The sequence below is a fragment of the Mustelus asterias genome, chromosome 6 (assembly GCF_964213995.1).
Source record: "Mustelus asterias chromosome 6, sMusAst1.hap1.1, whole genome shotgun sequence".
Classification (NCBI taxonomy): Eukaryota; Metazoa; Chordata; class Chondrichthyes; order Carcharhiniformes; family Triakidae; genus Mustelus; species Mustelus asterias.
The window spans coordinates 108,801,717-108,821,287 of NC_135806.1; the positions used below are offsets into that span (position 1 = coordinate 108,801,717).

General features: G+C 41.1%; 1 protein-coding gene across 2 annotated transcripts in view; it reads left to right on the forward strand.

The window, feature by feature from the left end:
- Nucleotides 1-19,571, forward strand: part of fcho2 (FCH and mu domain containing endocytic adaptor 2) — a 182,868-nt gene that overhangs the window by 67,832 nt on the left and 95,465 nt on the right. For both annotated transcript variants that reach the window (XM_078214895.1, XM_078214896.1), the window contains exons 6-8: nt 6,988-7,092; nt 10,279-10,377; nt 14,167-14,263. In XM_078214895.1, coding sequence (XP_078071021.1) covers nt 6,988-7,092; nt 10,279-10,377; nt 14,167-14,263 — 301 coding nt within the window. The remainder of the gene's footprint in view (nt 1-6,987; nt 7,093-10,278; nt 10,378-14,166; nt 14,264-19,571) is intronic.

A 19,571-nucleotide genomic window follows, 5' to 3' on the forward strand; every position in this document is an offset into this window, starting at 1 on the left:
CCACCCTTTTGATTTACATTTAGATTGACTGAATCAGATTGGCAAAGGTAACCTGGAAAAATGAGTTCATAGAGCTTTTTTGGGACAATTTCTTCAAACAGCACATTCTAGAGCCAGCCAGGGAGTGGGCAATTCTAGACCTGGTAATATGCAATACGATAGGATTAGTTAGTGACCTCATAGTAAAGGAGCCTCTCGGTAGCAACGATCACAACATGATTGAATTTCGCATTCAATTTGAGAGCGAAAAATGTGGGTTTAGACTTGTGTTTTAAAGATAAATAGAGACAATTACAAGAGTATGAAGAAAGCTGGCTAAACTGAACTTGAAAATCAGATTACAGGGTAAGACGCTAGAGGTACAGTGGCAGACATTTAAGGGGAAATTTCAGAATACTCAGAAAAGGTACATTCTCATGAGAAAGAAAGACTCGGAGAAAAATACAGAGCTGGTGTAGTGGCATTGTTAATGGACTAGTAATTGTGAAAGGAATAATTGACAATCTAGTTGTGCAAGACGCCTTGGGGATGATCAATCATAATATGGTAGAATTTTTCTTCAAGATGGAGAGTGACGTCATTGATTCTGAGACAAGGATTCTGGAACTTAATAAAGGAAACTATCTTGGCATGAGGCAAGAGTTGGCTATGATAGATTGGGAAATGTTACTTAAAGGGAAGATAGTGGATAGACAATAAAAAACATTCAAGGAGCGCATGGGTGAACTGCAACGATTCTTTATTCCTGTCTGGCGCAAAAGTAAAACTGGAAAGGTGGCCAAACCATGACTGACAAGGGAAATTAGAGATAGCATTAGATCCAAGGGAGAGGCATACAAATTGGCCAAGAAAAGCAACAGACCCCAGGATTGGGAGCAGTTTGGAATTCAGCGAAGGAGAATCAAGGGACTGATTGAGAAGGGGAAAATAAGAGTACGAGAGTAAGCTTGCGCAGAACATTAAAACTTACTGTAAACGTGTCTATAGGTATGTGAGGAGAAGACGATTGGTGAAGACAAATGTAGGTCCCTTACAGTCAGAAACAGGGGAATTTATAATTGGGAACACAGAAATGGCTGACCAATTGAATGCATACTTCAGGTTTGTCTTCACAAAGGAGGGCACAAATAAGATACCAGAAATGTTGGGGAACTTAGGTTTAGTGAGAGGTAGGAACTGAAAGACTTCAGTATTAGTAGAGAAATGGTGCTGGGGAAACCGATGGAATTGAAGGCCGATAAATCCCCAGGGCCTGATAATCCACATCCCAGAGTTCTTGAGGAAGTGGTCTGAGAAATAGTGGATGCATTATGCATTGGTGGTCATCCTTCAAGACTCTATAGACTCTGGAACTGTTCCTACAGATTGGAGAGTAGCTAATGTAACCCCAATATTTAAAAAAGGAGATAGAGAGAAAAACGGGATTATAGACCAGCAATCCTGACATAGGTAGTGAGGAAAATTCTAGAATCTGTTATCAAAGATTTTAGAGCAAAACACTTGGAAAACAGTGGCAGGATTGGACAGAGTCAGCTTGGATTTATGAAAAGGAAATCATGCTTGACAATTCTACTGCAATTCTTCGAGGGTATAACTAGTAGAGTTGATGCGGAGCCAGTGGATGTGGTTTGTTTGGACTTTCAGAAGGCTTACCACCAAAGCCCACACAAGAGATTAACGTGTAAAATTAAAGCACATGGGATTGGGGGTGGTCTATTGAGATGGATAGAAACCTGGTTGGCAGCCAGGAAACAAAGAGTAGGAATAAATGGACTTTTTACCAAATGGCAGGCAGTGACTAGTGGAAATTGTGGAGATCAGTGTTTGGATGATCAGCCTTGATCATAATGAATGGCGGAGCAGGCTTGAGCCAAATGGCTTTCTCGTGCTCCTATTTTCTATGTTTCTATGACTTTGCTTCCCAGAGAGCTGTGAAGGCAGGAACATTAAATATTTTTAAGGCCAAGTTAGATACATTCTTGATTGACAAGGGCTTCAAAGGTTATAGGGATAGCCAGGAAAGTAGGCCACAATCAGATTAGCATGAATTTTAAATGACAGTTTAGATTCAAGGGGCCAATTGACTTATTCCTGCTCCTAATTTGTATGTTTGTATGTCCCTCCCTGTGAGTTTCAAGGAATTGCTGCACTTGCACAGTAAATCCAAATTGCAATCACTGTAGAATGTTAGGGCTTGTATATAATTGCATGAGGAATTTTTTAATGATGAGATACATGTTCCTGCAATGGCACACAACTTGTCTACCTAGAAAAAGAACAGTCATAGCTGTGTAATTTCATTCTTGCAGGAAGTAAATTGTTCTTAGAGATTTTTAAAATTGCCTTTCTTTCCTTTCATCTTCACACTAAATTCTGCCATGTCTATGTGCCCATATAATAAATATATATTTTACTTTTATTCAGTTAGTCACAGAAGCTGGACATCATTGGTAAGATTGGCAATTATTGCTCATCCCTAATTGTGCTTAAGATGGTGAGCAACCTTCTTGAACTGGTCAAGTTCATATATTTTATACTCTTTGAAGACAAACCATAGAGCAAGATGAGAGCTAAGCCTGGTGAGAAGAAGGGATCTGGGCTGGGTGGAGAGGTTGTTAAAAGATACAGTTATATGGCTGGAAAGGAGGAGGAGGCCTAAGTCACAGTGCAGAAGAGCCCCTTCAGCCCATTGAGTCTGTACCGACACATGAGAAACACCTGACCTACCTACCTAATCCCACTTACCAGCATTTAACCAACAGCCTTGAATGTTATGATGTGCCAAGTGCTCATCCAGGTACTTTTTAAAAAGAATGTGAGGCAACCCGCCTCCACCACTATCCCAGCCTGTGCATTCTAGACCATCACCATCCTCTGGGTAAAATTATTTTTCCTCACATCCTCCCTAAACCTCTTGCCCCTCACCTTGAACTTGTGTCCCCTCGTGATTGACCCTTCAGCTAAGAACAGCTGCTCCACCCTGTCCATGCCCCTCAGTCTTCCCTGGTCCAACTAAAACAGCCCAAGGCTATCCAACCTCTCTTCATAACTTAAATGTTCCATCCCAGGCAACATCCTGGTTGATCTCCTATGCACCACCTTCAGTGCAATCACATCCTTCCTATAATGTGGCAAGCAAAACTGTCCACAGTACTCCAGCTGTGACCTCACCAAAGTTCCAGACACCTCCAACATGGCTTCCCTGCTTTTGTGATCAATGCATCGATTGATAAAGGCAAATGTCCCAAATGCCTTTTTCACCATCCGACTAACATGCCCTTCCTCCTTCAGAGATCTATGGACAAACACACCAAAGGTCCCTTTGTTCCTCAGAACTTCCTAGTGTCATGCCATTCATTGAATACTTCCTTTCAAATTACTCCTTCCAAAGTGTATCACCACAGACTTTTAGGGTTAAATTCTATCAGTCACTTACCTGCCCATATAATTATCCCATTTATATCTTCCTGTAGCCCTAGGCACTCAACCTCAATGTTAACCACCCGTCCAGTCTTTGTGTTATCCACAAACTTACTAATCTTACCCCCCACATAGTCATCTATGTCAATTATATAAATGACAAATAATAGGGGATCCAGCACAGATCCCTGTGGTACATCACTGGACACTGGTTTCCAGTCACTGAAGCAGCCTTCTATCATCACCCTCTATCTCCTACAACTAAGCCAATTTTGAATCCACCTTATCAAATTTCCCTGTATTCCATATGTGCATTTGCCTTCTTTATAAATCTCCCATGTGGGACCTTGTCAAAGGCTTTGCTGAAATCCGTATAAATTACATCAACTGCACTACCCTCATCTACACACCTGGTCTCCCCCTCAAAAACATCTTACAGAAAGTAGATCACATAACTGGAAGTTTGGCAGTGGGAGTCAAAATTCAAAGTGATGAGAGGGTAAGGTCCAGATTTCAAAAATAGATTGAGGGAGAAGAGGACCAGAACTACAATTAAAGGGGAAGTTAAAGATAAAGCTTTTGTGATGCTGGTCGTTTTGTTTGGTGTCCAAAGAAGAATATTTGTTGTAAAGGAGCTCTGATAATCTGTTGCTTTTGGAGTGGGGCTTGTCACATCAGCTGTTCTGCTTATTCCAAGTTTAATCAAGGCTGTCTTGCTTAAAAGTTGTCTGGGGTAGTAGTACTCTGCTGTATCTCCATATTGGGCTCACAGATTGGAGTGAAGGCCAGAAGCCGAAAGCTTGGTCAAACAGGTAGGCTTGAAGAAGTGTCTTAAAGGAGAAAAACGGCAAAAGATTTAGGGAGAGAATTCTAGAGGATCGGATTGAGGCAGCTGAAGGCAATGGTACAGCAATAAAAATCAGGATTGCAAAAGAGGCCAGAATCAAACCATTGCATGTTACAAAGCAAGTGTAATGAAATTGTAATTGTATTAATCGTAGACACAAACTTTAAATTATGTAAATATGCACATTTTCTTGAGGTTTAATTTTAATGGAACTATGCTTGTCCATAATTAACTGTGGTCAATTTATTGATTAATTACTATATATTCCCTTTTTCAAATTGTATCTAATTAAATGGACCAAAAATGGATGTTCATGATGAAGTACAGACAGGCGCAAGCTGATACTTTACTGGTCATGGGTAAATTTGAGCAGATTTGTTTTATTAAACTTCTGAAAATTGCCTGGTAACCCTGAGGTAAAAGCAAAATACTGCAGATGCTGGACTCTAAAACAAAAACAGAAAATCTGAGCAGGTCTGACAGCGCTTGTGGAGAGAGAATAGATCCAACGTTTCGAATCTGGATGACCCTTCGGCAGCTCTGATGAAGGGTCATCCTGCCTTGAAATGTTGCCTCTATTCTCTCTCCACAGATGCCGTCAGATCTGCTGACATTTTCTAGCATTTTCTGTTTTTGTGTCTGGTAACCCTGTTCTGTTTAACCAAATAGTGGTGTTGAATACATTGTGGGAGCCAGATTAAACCAGATAGATGGTATAGACCAGCTTTTACCAACTACGTGTACCAGAGTTAAACCCTCGTAAGGTATTTTACTAAGTAAACATTAAGCTGAAGAGACAAAAGGAAATGCACTGTAGTTAACGGAATATGCTGTTGTTATTTTTAAAGTGCAATGGCCAGAACTTTCCAGCCATTCACTCTGACAGGATCTTCTATTCCCATCGATGATGCACCCCTACCGCAGGTTTCACGTTGGCAAAGGGTGCATTCAACGGGAAACCCTGTTGACAGTAGTGAGACTAGAACACCTTGCCGCCGGCCAATGACGGGCCGCCTCCCACTGCCGCAAAACACGCAGCTGGTTGTGCAGTAACTTCCACCTTTCATTTGTAAGATTGTTTAGTTTATAAGACTACACCCCAGGGTTCTAAAAGAGATAGCTGAGGAAATTGTGGAGGCATTGGTGGTGATCTTTCAAGGAATCACTGGACGCAGGGAGGGCCCCAGAGAACTGGAAAGTAGCTAACTAACGTAACACCATTGTTTAAGAAGGGAGGGAGGCAGCAGACGGGAAATTATAGGCCGGTTAGCCTGACTTCGGTCATTGGCAAGATTTTAGAGTCCATTATTAAAGATGAGATCGTGGAATACTTGGAAGTGCATGATAAAATAGGACTGAGTCAGCACAGCTTTGTCAAGGGGAGGTCATGTCTGACAAATCTGAAAGAGTTCTTTGAGGAGGTAACAAGGAAGGTAGATAAAGGAGATCTAAGTGGATGTGATTTATTTAGATTTCCGGAAGGCCTTTGACAAGGTGCCGCACAGGAAACTGTTAAATAAATTAAGAGCCCATGGTGTCAAGAGTAAGATCCTGGCATGGATAGATGATTGGCTGACTGGCAGAAGGCATAGAGTGGGGGATAAAGGGGTCTTTTTCAGGATGGCAGCCGGTGACTAGTGGTGTGTCTCAGGGGTCAGTGCTGGGACCACAACTTTTCACAATATACATTAACGATTTGGAAGAAAGAACTGAAGGCGGCACTGTTGCTAAGTTTGCAGATAATACAAAGATATGTAGAGGGACAGATAGTATTGAGGAAGCAGGAGGGCTGCAGAAGGACTTGAGACAGGTTAGGAGAGTGGGCAAGGAAGTGGCAGATGGAATACAATGTTGAAAAGTATGAGGTTATGCATTTTGGAAGGAGGAATAGAGGCGTAGGCTATTTTCTAAATGGGGAAATGCTTAGGAAATCAGAAACACAAAGGGACTTGGGAGTCATTGTTCAAGATTCTCTTAAAGTTAACGTGCAGGTTCAATCGGCAGTTAGGAAGGCAAATGCAATGTTAGCATTCATGTCGAGAGGGCTAGAATTCAAGAGCAGGGATGTACTTCTGAGGCTGTATAAGGCTCTGGTCAAACCCCACTTAGAGTATTGTGAGCAGTTTTGGGCCCCGTATCTAAGGAAGGACCAGAGGAGGTTCACAAGAATGATCCCTGGAATGAAGAGCTTCTTATATGAGGAACATGAGTCTCTACAGAGTTTGTAACATGTATATCTATGTTGTAAAAACTCAGGTTGTAATTTATATGTTTGAGAATATAACTTTTAGTTTTAGTAGTTCAAGTTTTAACTGTAGATAAATGGAAGAAGCTTGGTTAAGAAAATGATATATCCACCCTAATGTAAAGGCACATCAAACTTGCCTTGGTCTAATTAACCTGTATTTATCTTGTTAGGTTAAAGCTGAAATTTTAAAAATAACTTAAACAATGGGTAAGCCATTTCTAGATTCTCTGTTTAAAAATATGAAATCTTGTTTCAGTCAATTGCTGAGTTTTCAGGTTCCATCTATAAATGTTAACTGCCTCCAACAGGATAGCAACAATTTGTTCAGTTGAAAAAAGAAGCAGACAGTAAAATACTTTGACACTGCTCTAAATTTCATGTATTGCGTAGCTCCATAAGAATACATGTACCCTATTTTGTAAGATAAGTTCTTCAGGAGTTAATATATATTTTGTCTTTATGTTGTGTTCAGGCAGTTGTAAAATCTAAAAAAGCTACAGAAACCTATAAACTATATGTGGAAAAGTATGCTGCAGCCAGAACAGATTTTGAACAGAAAATGACAGAAACTGCTCGGGTATGTATTATCTGTTGGCTAATCATTGGTGTGCACTATATTACTTATTTGTTATTTGCTTAATACAGAAGCTGGAGCCCAACTAAGAATGTGATCTTTTATATCTACATGTAGTTATATACTAGGAAGGATCTTTCCAGTATATAAATCTATTAAGGGAAATGGAGAATGGGCAGAAAATTAAGATTGAGAATGACGTTAAATTTTCCGCTTGCATACTCCTGCATAATCCATGATTTTCCACCAATTGTTTTAATGGATGAAAAATTATGGTCTGTTCCTGCAGTGTCTTAATAAGCATCTTATCTGAGATTCTGTGAGAGAAGGACACCAGCAGAAATTTTATTGTATAATGAACTAAATGGTTAAAAAAATGCCTTAATTTAAGTAGGTTGAATTTCCTGTCTCTATGCATGTTGAGTGTTGGAGCACACAACCTGAAACGGTGGTAGAAGAGGCAAAAACCCTCACCGCATTAAAAAAAAATTGGATATGCACTCAAAGTGCCTAAAAGGCTACGGACCAAGAGTTGCAAAGTGAGATTGGACCGGATAGCTCGTTTTCATTCAGCAAAAGCACGATGAGCTAAATGACTTCCTTCTGATGTAAATTTCTATACTTCTAGTGAAGAGCTCAGGCAATCCAGTAGAGTTTTATTGCATCAAGTGAGAAATTCAGATATCACATTTTAAATGTTTCCATCTTGATCAACAGTTTTCCTTCCAAGGATCTAGCCCCCAGGACATCGTAAGATGTAAAATGGTACTCTGGCTTTGAACAGGCACACACAGAGCTTCTAGCAATGGTTTGGTATGATTAGAGTAAGAAGATATCTCAATTCCACCAGTGTTATGTAAGAACTTGGAGAGGGAAATCCCATTTGGTCTGGGGTGAGATCTTTTACTGCTATTCTTACTCAATAGTATTGCATTCTGTAGCCTGCTAACAGAAGGAAGAGATGGGCACAGTGTTGAAATTAGGCCAGATGTGGGGAGTGGTGGAATGGCTAGAGCCTCAGGAAAGTAGGAAAAAGATCCAGGTAGGGAAGGCTTCTGTGAAGACAGTTGCTCTATGGCAATCAGTGCAAATTGCCAGTGAAATTGTACCCATGAAGTTGTGAATGGTGAAGGCCTTGTTGCAGGAAAGCGTACATACTGATGGTATTTGTTCTGTTAATGGGGTCAGAATGACAGCATCATACCAGCCTCAGTTTGCAAGGGTGGGGACGTGAGTGGAGTGAAAATGAAGTTTGGAGGAGAAGTGGAAGTTGGAGAGAGATGGATGGATTGAGGGCTGGGCTTTTGAAGAGGAAGTAGAACGATGACCACTTGAAAAGGATGTTGCACCTTTCATGACTACAGAATGTCCCGAAATGTTTCAGAGTCAACAAAGTACTTTTAAAATGTTGTTATTGTTGAAAGCGAGGGAAATCCTGCAGTCTATTTAAGCACAGTAAGGTCTCAAAACAGCATTGGGATAAATGACCAAATGGGGGTCGTGATGAAACGAGGGCCAAATGAACAAACATTGTTCAGGACATCAGGAAAATGCTTCTGCTCTTTTATGGGATAATTTAAGCTCACCTGACAGGGTAAACAGGTATCTGCTTAATACCCCATCTGAAAACAGCATCTTTCTCAACTCTGCACATAGTATCGTCTTAAATTGTGTAGTGAATTTCTGGAGTTTGACTTGAATCCATAGCTTTCTGACTTGAGATACAAGGATGCTAAAACTAAGCCAAAGCTGATATCCTAAAGGTTCAAGGTTGGTGGCCAGCACTGTTCGATATCAGGAAGTTGAATAGAGTTGATAGAAAATCGAGGGAAAATAAATAGGTCAGTTGGATGAAGTTGAAGAAAGTAATGGGAAAATTGGGGGGGTGGTGGAGAAACTACAAATGACAGAATTTGGACTTTGAATGAGTAGAATTAGGCCAGGGATGGGGTGGTTTTGGATAAGCTGGAGCCTTGGGAAAGTACTCAGGAAGGGAGGCTTCTGTGAAGACAATTTCTCTGTGGCAATCAGTGCAAGTTGCGAATGGCGAAGGCCTTGTTGCGGGAAGCATACATACTGATGGTATGTGATCTGTTCATGGGATCAGAATGACAGTATCATACCAGCCTCAGATTGCAAAGGTGGTGCGTGACTGGAGTGGAAATGAAGTTTGGAGAGGGATGGGTGAATTGAGAGCTGGATTTTAGACATTAGGTGAATATACACCTCAAGGAAAAGGAAATATCCTAATCCATGGTGCCTCCATCACCTTAAAATTATATTTAAATTGTAAGTCATTGGTGTTGAAATGATCATATTAGCAATCCTACCATTAGGGAAGGAATACTGCTCTTAAAGGGGCAGTGTGAATGGTTGCCAGGATAAAATCTTCTTTTTCTTTTTTTGTTTCTGAAGCTTACATACGGGCTTTTAGAAGGTATGTAAGAGGTTGAGAAAAAATAGGATAGACATTGGTGAGTGATGGTATATACATCTTTTAAAAGTGTTACAGTGCTAATGATTATCTGTATCATGAATGGAATTTTTTTAATCAACATCATGAATTAGATTTTTGTTCTCAAATGTATTGCTTGTTACATTATATTTGCTATGCAGAGAATGGTTTTAACATTGGACAATATCACCTCCTTAAAGCTCATAAGACCACCACCAATGCATATTCTGCTGATCATAAACAATTGCTTGCCAAATCATTTGGGTGCTATATAAGGAGTGTAAATAAAATATAAAACCTTATATCCGAAGAGCAATTATGACAAATGGGTTTGCACCCCAGCTGTTGACTATAGCCCTTCACTCCCTAGGTTTCTGGATTCTGTAAGTACTATAACTGAAAACTTAATGCCAGGGAATTGTCCAGAGCTTCTGAGTCCTGACTTTATTTGCCTTTGACTTTTTTTGTTTGAACTGGGCCTTCAGACTCATCAAACTCGTTTTGTCCTGCGTTTTTACCTGTGACCCACTTTCTGTTTGCTCACGGCCTCTATTAGCAGCATCCCTGGCACTGTCAAATTAAATGGCATAACACTGTTATTTGATGTTGCTTAATTTATTTTGTATTGCTGTCTTTCATTTAATTTTGATTTTTTGTTTACACTTTGAAATGTAAAAATATGGAATTTTATTTCATTTTAAACATTCTTGTGGTTGTATTTTTTTGCCCTTCAGAAATTTCAGGAGATTGAAGAAGCTCATCTTAGGCACATGAAAGAAATATTGAGTTCTTTTGCACAATCAATAGAAGAAACTCACATACAGATTGGTCAGGTATGTTCGCAGTGAAAATCAATTGTGGTAAATTTTAAATGTAATTACTTTATTCAAGCTTGCCAGGTTTTTTTCAAGGAACATGATTTCCAAGAAAGTATGGAACCATATTTTAAAAAATGATCCAGTGATCACACTTCATCCAATAGATCATTTATAAATTGCAGTCTGCGACTGTAGTAACCGCTGATATACAAGATATAGTATTGCCGCCAGCCTCTGAAACCATCCAACATTATGAATGAAAACTGGGAGGGAACCAGATCAGTTTGCAAAATCACTTCCATTGGCGTTTAACTGGATGAACTCGTCTTGTATTAACATTTGAGCAAGTTGGATGAAAAGGGTTGATCATTACCAACCAAAATAATTTCTTACAAGTGTATTAATTTTTCCTTGAACATATCAGACAACATACTTTCACCATATAAATTTCCTAATTTAAATCAGTGGTGCAGATACTGATTTTGTGTGTTTGATACTGATTCAAACACATTTAATAAAATTGTTAAGGTAATATAATGGGCTGTATGTGACACTTGTGTATTTTAAGTATTGGAATGCAAAAGATATTGCTGTAACAATCTAGTCCACAGGGCACTAAACAGTCAACATTGTGATTATCTAGATCAATAATGTGATTATACTTTGTAATTCAGTATATCTGACAATCATCATATCGCTAGCATTATTCATAATCTGTTATCTTTCCCAGTTTAACTGTTTTAACTGCACTTTGTTAGTTTATAATATTGGATAAAGAGAAGAACTTCTGGTTTAAAAATTGTACAAGTTGAAAATGGGTAGTCGCAAGTACTCTTTTATGACCACAACCTTCTGTTATTGCTTAATCTACATGTTTCTTAAATGCACCCAGCGTTTGAGCTTCCCCTACACCATCAGATATCTATTTTACTCTCTGTATGAAGAAGAGCTTCTTAAGATTAATTGTAATGTTACCGTTGAATCTTATGGTCCCTTGTTTTCGACTGAAAATATTCCAGATTTATCTTTTCCATACCACTTTTATCTTAGATACTTCTAAGATATTCTCTGATACTTTATTGGCTGAAAAAACTACATTACTTCAGTTTTCCCTCTAACCTGACCCCTGACGTTTAGGATCAGACTTATCATTGCTGTTCTCTGCACTTTTCTGCAGCAACTGAATATGTCAAGGCAACTAGAACCTGATACAGTACAGTGATCTGAATGAACAACTGTACAATTTGAATATAATTCAGGCTATGTAGTTCAATATGCTGTTGGCTTTGTTGATTGCTGCTTTGCAATGGTTTTATACATATACTCAGCAAGGTTCTAATTCAACTTCATTCTTACCTATTTTATGACAATAAATGGAACATATGTGTTTCCTAGTTTTCCATCCAATATGCAACACTTTGTCAGCATATAATTTTGACCCCGCTTATTCTGCAGTTTTTGTGCTGCTTTCTACAATTCTTCTACCCCTCCCACATGGCATTGAGTATCTGAGTAGGTTATTTATTTAACTGAGAGACAGTAGAATCCCAACATTAAGTCTACTCTATACGCCCATCAACAAAACATAAAGCAAAGTTTTTTTAAAGTTTATTTATTAGTCACACGTAGGCTTGCGTTTACACTGCAATGAAGTTACTGTGAAATTCCCCTAGCCGCCACACTCTGACCCCTGCTCGGGTCAGTGCACCTAACCAGCACGTCTTTCAGGCTGTGGGAGGAAACCCACTCAGACACAGGGAGAACATGCAAACTCCACACAGACAGTGACCCAAACCAGGAAACGAACCTGGGTCTTTGGCACTGTGAGTGCTAACCACTGTGCCAGAAGGGTACATAAGGCTGTAATTTCCGAGTTCCAAAGCGCCATATTGGCGAGTTGGGGGGGGCAGGTAATGCCAAAAATGCACTGGGAAATCCTGCCCTGGAAGTTCACAGGTCAGGAAATGTGACGTCACTGGTTAAAAAAGGAGGTAGACCAAAGGCAGGTAACTAACTATAGGCCGGTTAGCTTAACTTCTGGAGTAGAGAAAATGCTTGAATCTATCATCAAGGAAGAAATAGCGAGACATCTGGATATAAATTGTCGCATTGGTAAGACGCAGCATGGGTTCATGAAGGGCAGGTCATGTTTGATTAATTTGGTGGAATTCTTTGAGAACATTATGTGTGCAGTGGACAATGGGGAACCTGTAGATATGGTGTATCTGGATTTCCAGAAGGCATTTGACAAGGTGCCGCACCAAAGACTGCTACATAAGATAAAGGTGCATGGTGTTACGGGTAATGTATTAGCATGGATAGAGGATTGGTTAACTAACAGAAAGCAAAGAGTGGGGGTAAATGGGTGTTTTTCTGGTTGGCGATCAGTGACTAGTGGTGTGCGTCAGGGATCAGTGTTGGGACTGCAATTGTTTACAATTTACATAGATGATTTGGAGTTGGGGACCAAGTGTAGTGTGTCAAAATTCACAGATGACACCAAGATGGGTGGAAGAGCAAAGTGTACAAAGGACGCTGAGAGTCTGCAGAGGGATATAGATAGTCTAAGTGAGTGGGCGAGGGTCTGGCAGATGGAGTACAATGTTGGTAAATGTGAGGTCATCCATTTTGGTAGGAATAACAGCAAAATGGACTATTATTTAAATGGTAAAAAATTGCAGCATGCTGCTGTGCAAAGGTACATGGGTGTCCTTGTGCAGGAATCTCAAGGAGTTGGTTTGCAGGTGCAGCAGGTAATTAAGAAGGCAGATGGAATTTTGTCCTCCATTGCTAGAGGGATGGAGTTTAAAAACAGCGAGGTTATGTTGCAGCTGTATAAGGTGCTGCTGAGGCCACACCTGGTTTGGTCTCCTTACTTGAGAAAGGATATACTGGCACTGGAGGGAGTGCAGAGGAGATTCACTAGGTTGATTCCAGAGTTGAGAGGGTTGGCTTATGAGAAGAGACTGAGTAGACTGGGCTATACTCGTTGGAATTCAAAAGAATGAGGGGAGATCTTATAGAAACATATAAGATTATGAAGCGAATAAATAAGATAGAAGCAGGGATGTTGTTTCCACTGGTGGGGTGAAACTAGAACTAGGGGGCATAACCTCAAAATAAGGGGAAGCAGATTTAGGACTGAGTTGAGGAGGAACTTCACACAAAGGGTTGTGAATCTGTGGCATTCCCTGCCCAGTGAAGCAGTTGAGGCTACCTCATTGAATGTTTTTAAGGCAAGGATAGATAAATTTTTGAACAGTAAAGGAATTGAGGGTTATGGTGAGCAGGTGGATAAGTGGACCTGAGTCCACAAAAAGATCAGCCATGATCTTATTGAATGGCGGAGCAGGCTCGAGGGGCCAGATGGCCTACTCCTGCTCCAAATTCTTATGTTTATGTTCTTATGTAGGTTTGCACAGCAATTTCCGCAAAGTACAAACTCCCTCTGGGCAACTGCCCTGCATGGAAACCGAACAAAAATACTGCGTTACATCAATATTTACCCAGAAAAAGCTATTGTACGGAACCACTCCCATGAACTGCCCCCACTACTCCCTTTCCCACCCTGCGGGGTCTCCACTAATCTACACCCGACTACTGCCAACCCAAATCCCTGCCTGGAGCACTATGCCCGACCCCGCCCCCCCCCCACCACCATGGGAACCCCCTCACCCCCGCATGGAACTCGCCAATCCATGGGATTCCCCACCCCTGTCCCCTAGGCCTGGCACCTATATATAATTATGATCCATTTCAAATATATTGCATTTATTCATTAAAAAATATATTCCTAATTTTTAGGTGCATGAAGAGTTAGCACAGAACATGGAGAGCACTACGGTCGAAAGCTTAATACAGAAGTTTGCTGAAACAAAAGGCACTGGCAAAGACAGACCTGGTAAGACTGTAGTGTCTTGTCTGCTGATCAGTTCATTTTTTTCTCATTTAGACTAAAATGTTGCCATTTTTATTTGTGTTATTGGGTACACAGCGTTATGGGGCTCACTCTTACCACCTTGCCATGCCCATCGATCAGCATGGCGAGCTGGAAAAATAGCATGAGATGTGAGAAATCCGATCCGTGCCTGGCGAATAGCAAAATAGTTTGTTCTCTTCCCAGCCCTTTTTACTGGCATGAACTGCTTTGCACCCAAGTTAGACACAAAGCTTATTGGCTGAATTTGAATGGATTTCAATATTATTCGCGAGGTCGGCATGCTAGCATCCCCTCTCCCGAATGCTTCCCACTCCTTTGGTGTGACATCATGCCGGCGCGAATCTCTACTGTATAAAAGTGTGGTTCAGGAGCAGCAGTAACAAAGGGGGGCTAGGAGGTGAGTACCACTGAGTACCAACCCCCGGGGTGCAGGGGTGGTTTCAGCTGCTGCCATAGTGTGGGGTGGGGCCTTGCATGGGTGCAGGGGTTTGGGGGGGGCTCGTGCCAGTTGGGGCTTCTCATGTCGGGGGTTGCCACTGCTTTGGGGCTTGTGTTGCGTGCATTCCCCCAACCACTGAATGACCCTTGAGTGATTGCTTATGAGGTCAACTCCCAACCCCACTGATGTTGCTATGGTTACACTACCATCTATCTGCTGGACAGATTCTGTGACTCGGTAGGCCGAAGCGCATCTCACGTGCAGAATGATGCTCTGAGTCTCTATACGTATGGTCAGGATGCGGTCATCCCTTTGAGAGGCGGATCACAGATAGATAAGTCACAGGTGGGGGATACAATAACAATTAATAATGATTTTCTAAGTGACAGTTAACAGAATCCTAAGTAGTGAATGCCTTCACCTGTGCCCTCTTGGTGACCCTACAACCTCTTAACCGTACTTGTCCTACTGCTATGTTCAGATGCCCCCACCCCCCTGCCCCGCCTTAGCCCAGACAATTCACATCGGAGGTGGAGGCGGTCAGCTATGTTTCGCACTTGGTGGCCTGTGATACCCTTGGCAGACGCCCCATGGGAGGCCGGGACCTGGAGGACCCTGGCCGACTTTCAGGTGTGATGGATATAACAGTGCCACCCTCTTCATCCTGTTGCCGATGAGATGCATGTCAGCATGGAGGGATTCGGAAGGGCCGGGGTCTGGCATGGGCTTCTTTTGGCACTGGCCGCCATCCTCCGTGCCAGTGCATTGGCACTTACTGCTGCTGCCATTGCTTCCCAGGCCACATTGTTAGCCTGACCCCTGGGCCTCCGCCCATCATGGGGGAAGAAGACGGCCCTCCTCCACAGGGTCCAGTAGCCGTCCTAGCTCTCCCTCCGTAAATTGTGGAGGAGCTCTATGGAGAGCCATCTTCTTGGTGTGATTGTCTGTGTGTTCATCATTAGTGTTTACGTGGAGTACCCCGCCCCCCAGCCCCGCTTAATGGCACACAGCTGCAGCCACTTTGGACGAGTCTCGTGCCTGGAGCCCTCATGATGGCATGAATTACATTGCATTAAGTGTCAGAAAATTGCGATGCAGAGCATGCCGAGAAGACCATGGGCAGCATGGACAAGTTGGGCCGAAGGGCCTATTTCCATGATGCAAACTTCTATAACTCTATGACCAGTATGAAAAACTCCTGTTTTCTTGCTGTTATGACACTTGAAATATTTTGGGAAAATCTCACCCATGATATTTGTTTCTCCTTTAGCATTTAGTATTCCTACAATGTTGATTGTACCTCAGAAGAGTACTTTATTGGCTGTGAAGTGCTTTCAGACATCCTGAAGGTTGTGAAAGGTGCTATACTACAACAATGATTTATGTTGCACCTTAAATGTAATGAAACGTTTCAAGGTGCTTCACATTAGCATTGTTAAACAAAGTCTGACACAGAGCCACATAAGGATTTACAAGGTCAGGAGGGAACTTATATACAGAAAGATGTTGTGCAATATAAAAATCTTGAAAAAATTTAGATGAAAAACTTCCTTGCCAAATGGGCTAGTAGTTATTTGAAGCTTGTTCCATGATTTAGTTTATTTTAGTGCCAAAAGTGCAAAAGAAAGCTGCTGGTGCGAATACAGGGCAATTTTTTCCTTGTCCTGAAAGCAGTAGAAGAGCAACAAATGTCATTAAAAACACTCATTGCTTCCTTCGTTCTTGCATTTTTTTTTCTTTTTAAAAAGAACTGATTGTCCCAGCAACTCCTAATCAGAAGAAAATGCAGTGATCTATGCTTTTATTGTTTCACATGTGGAACAGAACATTTTTGTTAACTGTGTTTTATATTTTAGCAAATGGAAAGTTGAGAATTTTCTGGAGAGCATCCAGGAGGTAGTCAGCACAGAGCGACAGATTCCAGGAGAATGTCTGGAACTGAGTTAGTGTTGGAGACTTTGGACAGTTCCGACTTATGCAGCATTCCCTGTGTAACTGTACAGCTAATCCCGCCAACTCTCACCACCCCTCCCTCCACGCCCAACACCCCCACACTCTCCTGCGACCTCCCCCAATCTGGCAAAAATATATATGTCCTGTCTACAACCTAAAGAAAGTATAGATAAAAATGGAATATCCACAACACACATCATTCTTATACAATCATGTGACCTGAACATCCCAATTGGCTCAAAAAGTTAAAGGAAGAATATTATTTGATGAAGAGGCAGTAGATTGGTTAGCTTTTACTTCGGGAGAACAGCACCCAGCTTCTGACTCAGCTGAGGTGCCTTGAGTAATGAGTCATAGAGGTTTAGAACATAGAACAGTACAGCACAGAACAGGCCCTTCGGCCCACGATGTTGTGCCAACCTTCATCTGAAACCAAGATCAAGCTATCCCACTCCCTACCATCCTGGTGTGCTCCATGTGCCTATCCAATAACCGCTTAAATGTTCCTAAAGTGTCTGACTCCACTATCACTGCAGGCAGTCCATTCCACACCCCAACCACTCTCTGCGTGAAGAACCTACCTCTGATATCCTTCCTATATCTCCCACCATGAACCCTATAGTTATGCCCCCTTGTAATAGCTCCATCCACCCGATGTTTACAGCATGGAAACAGGCCCTTCGGCCCAACTTGTCCATGCCAGCCTTTTTTTTTAAACCCCTAAGCCCGCATTTGGCCCATATCCCTCTAGACCCAGCTTATCCATGTAACTATCTAAATGCTTTTTAAAAGACAAAATTGTACCCGCCTCTACTACTACCTCTGGCAGCTTGTTCCAGACACTCACCACCCTCTGCGTGAAGAAATTGCCCCTCTGGACACTTTTGTATCTCTCCCCTCTGATCTTAAACCTATGCCCTCTAGTTTTAGACTCCCCTACCTTTGGGAAAAGATATTGGCTGTCTACCTTATCTATGCCCCCTCATTTAAATGAGTGTACAATCACTAATGGTTTGTAATAGTATCGATATCACGGAAGGTGGCTATTAGGCCAATCGTGCTGTTCTAACACTCCAAAAGTGCTATATAAAACTCCAACTTCCCGCTGTTTCCCCATTACCATGCAAAGTTTTGCTTTTCATCCATTCCAGAGTATAACATCTTGAAACATCAGTTGGTTTTGCCTTATCTCCCTCCATTTTGTTTTGCCAAGATCTAAAATCTCTCAACTCTGATTATATGTCTTCAGCCACCTCTTAAGCTCTGGAATTTCTTCCTGAAATCTCTTTTTCCCTCCACCTCTCTTCTTTAAGACTCTCCTTAAAACCTACCTCTTTGACTAAGTTTTACCGTAAAATTTCTTAATGTAGCTTGGTGTCAAGTTTTGTTCAGTAATGCTGCTGAAGAATGTTAAAGATGCTTTTAAATACGAGTTGTTGTTAACCTCGTGCCAGTCGAAATGGTTTGTAGCTATTTACTGTATTTACCCTTTGTAATTTAAGAACACCTCTATTAAATCTCCCCTTAACTATCTCTAAGGAGAACAATCCCAATTCCCTAATGTCTCCAAACAATTGAAGTCCCTCATCTTTAATTTTGTTCTCTGAGTGCTTAACGTCCTTCTAAATTATGGTGCCTCTAATGAACACTGCAGCACCTGAGCTCTACACAATGATTTATAAAGATTTAATAGAATTTCCTTGTTTCTGTACTCTCTGCATCCATTATAAAGCAAAGCAACCCATATACATTTTAAACTGATTTATCAACTTGTTCTGCCACTGTCAAAGGCTTATTTATATGATACCCTGGAGCTCTCTTTTGGTGCAGCCCTCTTTGAAAGTATATCATTTAGTTTATATTGCCTCTACACATTCTTCCTACTAAAGTTTATAACTTAACACTTTTCTGCATTAAATTGAAAATGTCTTTGAGAGTCCATATACACAACATGAACTTCACTTTTCTCAGCAGCCTTCCTCATTGCTTCATTGAAGAATTCAATCAAGTTTGTTAGACACAATTTGTTGATAATAAATTTGTGGTGGCTGTATTGCTTATTACCACGTCTTTGTAAGTGGCAGTTCATTTTGTCCCAGATTATCATCATTAGATCATTCACCACCACCGATTTGGATGGATCGATCTATAGTTATGGAGTTTATCCCTTTTCCCCCTTTTTTGAATAGAGGTGTAACATTTGCAAACCTCCAGTCCTCGCACCATTCCCAAATCCAAACGGGATTGAAAGATTGTATAGAAGATTTCTTGCCTATGCAAGTTACTTGCCTCAGCAAGCTAGGATTCATCCCTTTCTGACTACTTTTGAATTTGAATGTTACCAATCTTTTAAGTAGCCCTCCTGCCACCTTTGATTTATTTCTATCTATCCAATTTCTCTACACACTGCTCCTTTACTGTGATATTGGCAACATCCTCTTCTTTTGTGAAGATAGATGCAAGATACTCATTTAGTACCTTAGCCATGTTTTTCATCTCCACAAGGAGATTTCCTTTTCACTCCCTAATTGGCCCCACCTTTCCTTTAACTATTAATTTACTTTTTGTATGTTTATGTCTGTCAAAATATTAATATCCAGTTGTGCAGGTAATGAATAGTTGGGGTGGGCTTTGTAATGCACTGAACTAAAGTGTCTTTTAAGTTTTTTGAATCAATTGACATGCTATCATGCATTTCTGATTAATGCCTCAGTCAGTCTTCACATTTGAAAGCAGTATGGCATATTATTGTTTGCTCCATCAATACCAAATGGCTTGCACAGTGCTGATTTCTGTATTTGTTTTAGTGGTAAGACAATCCAAAAGAAGTGTTTTAATGGGCAGAATCTTGTTGAGACATCAAGGGTCTTGCCTCCA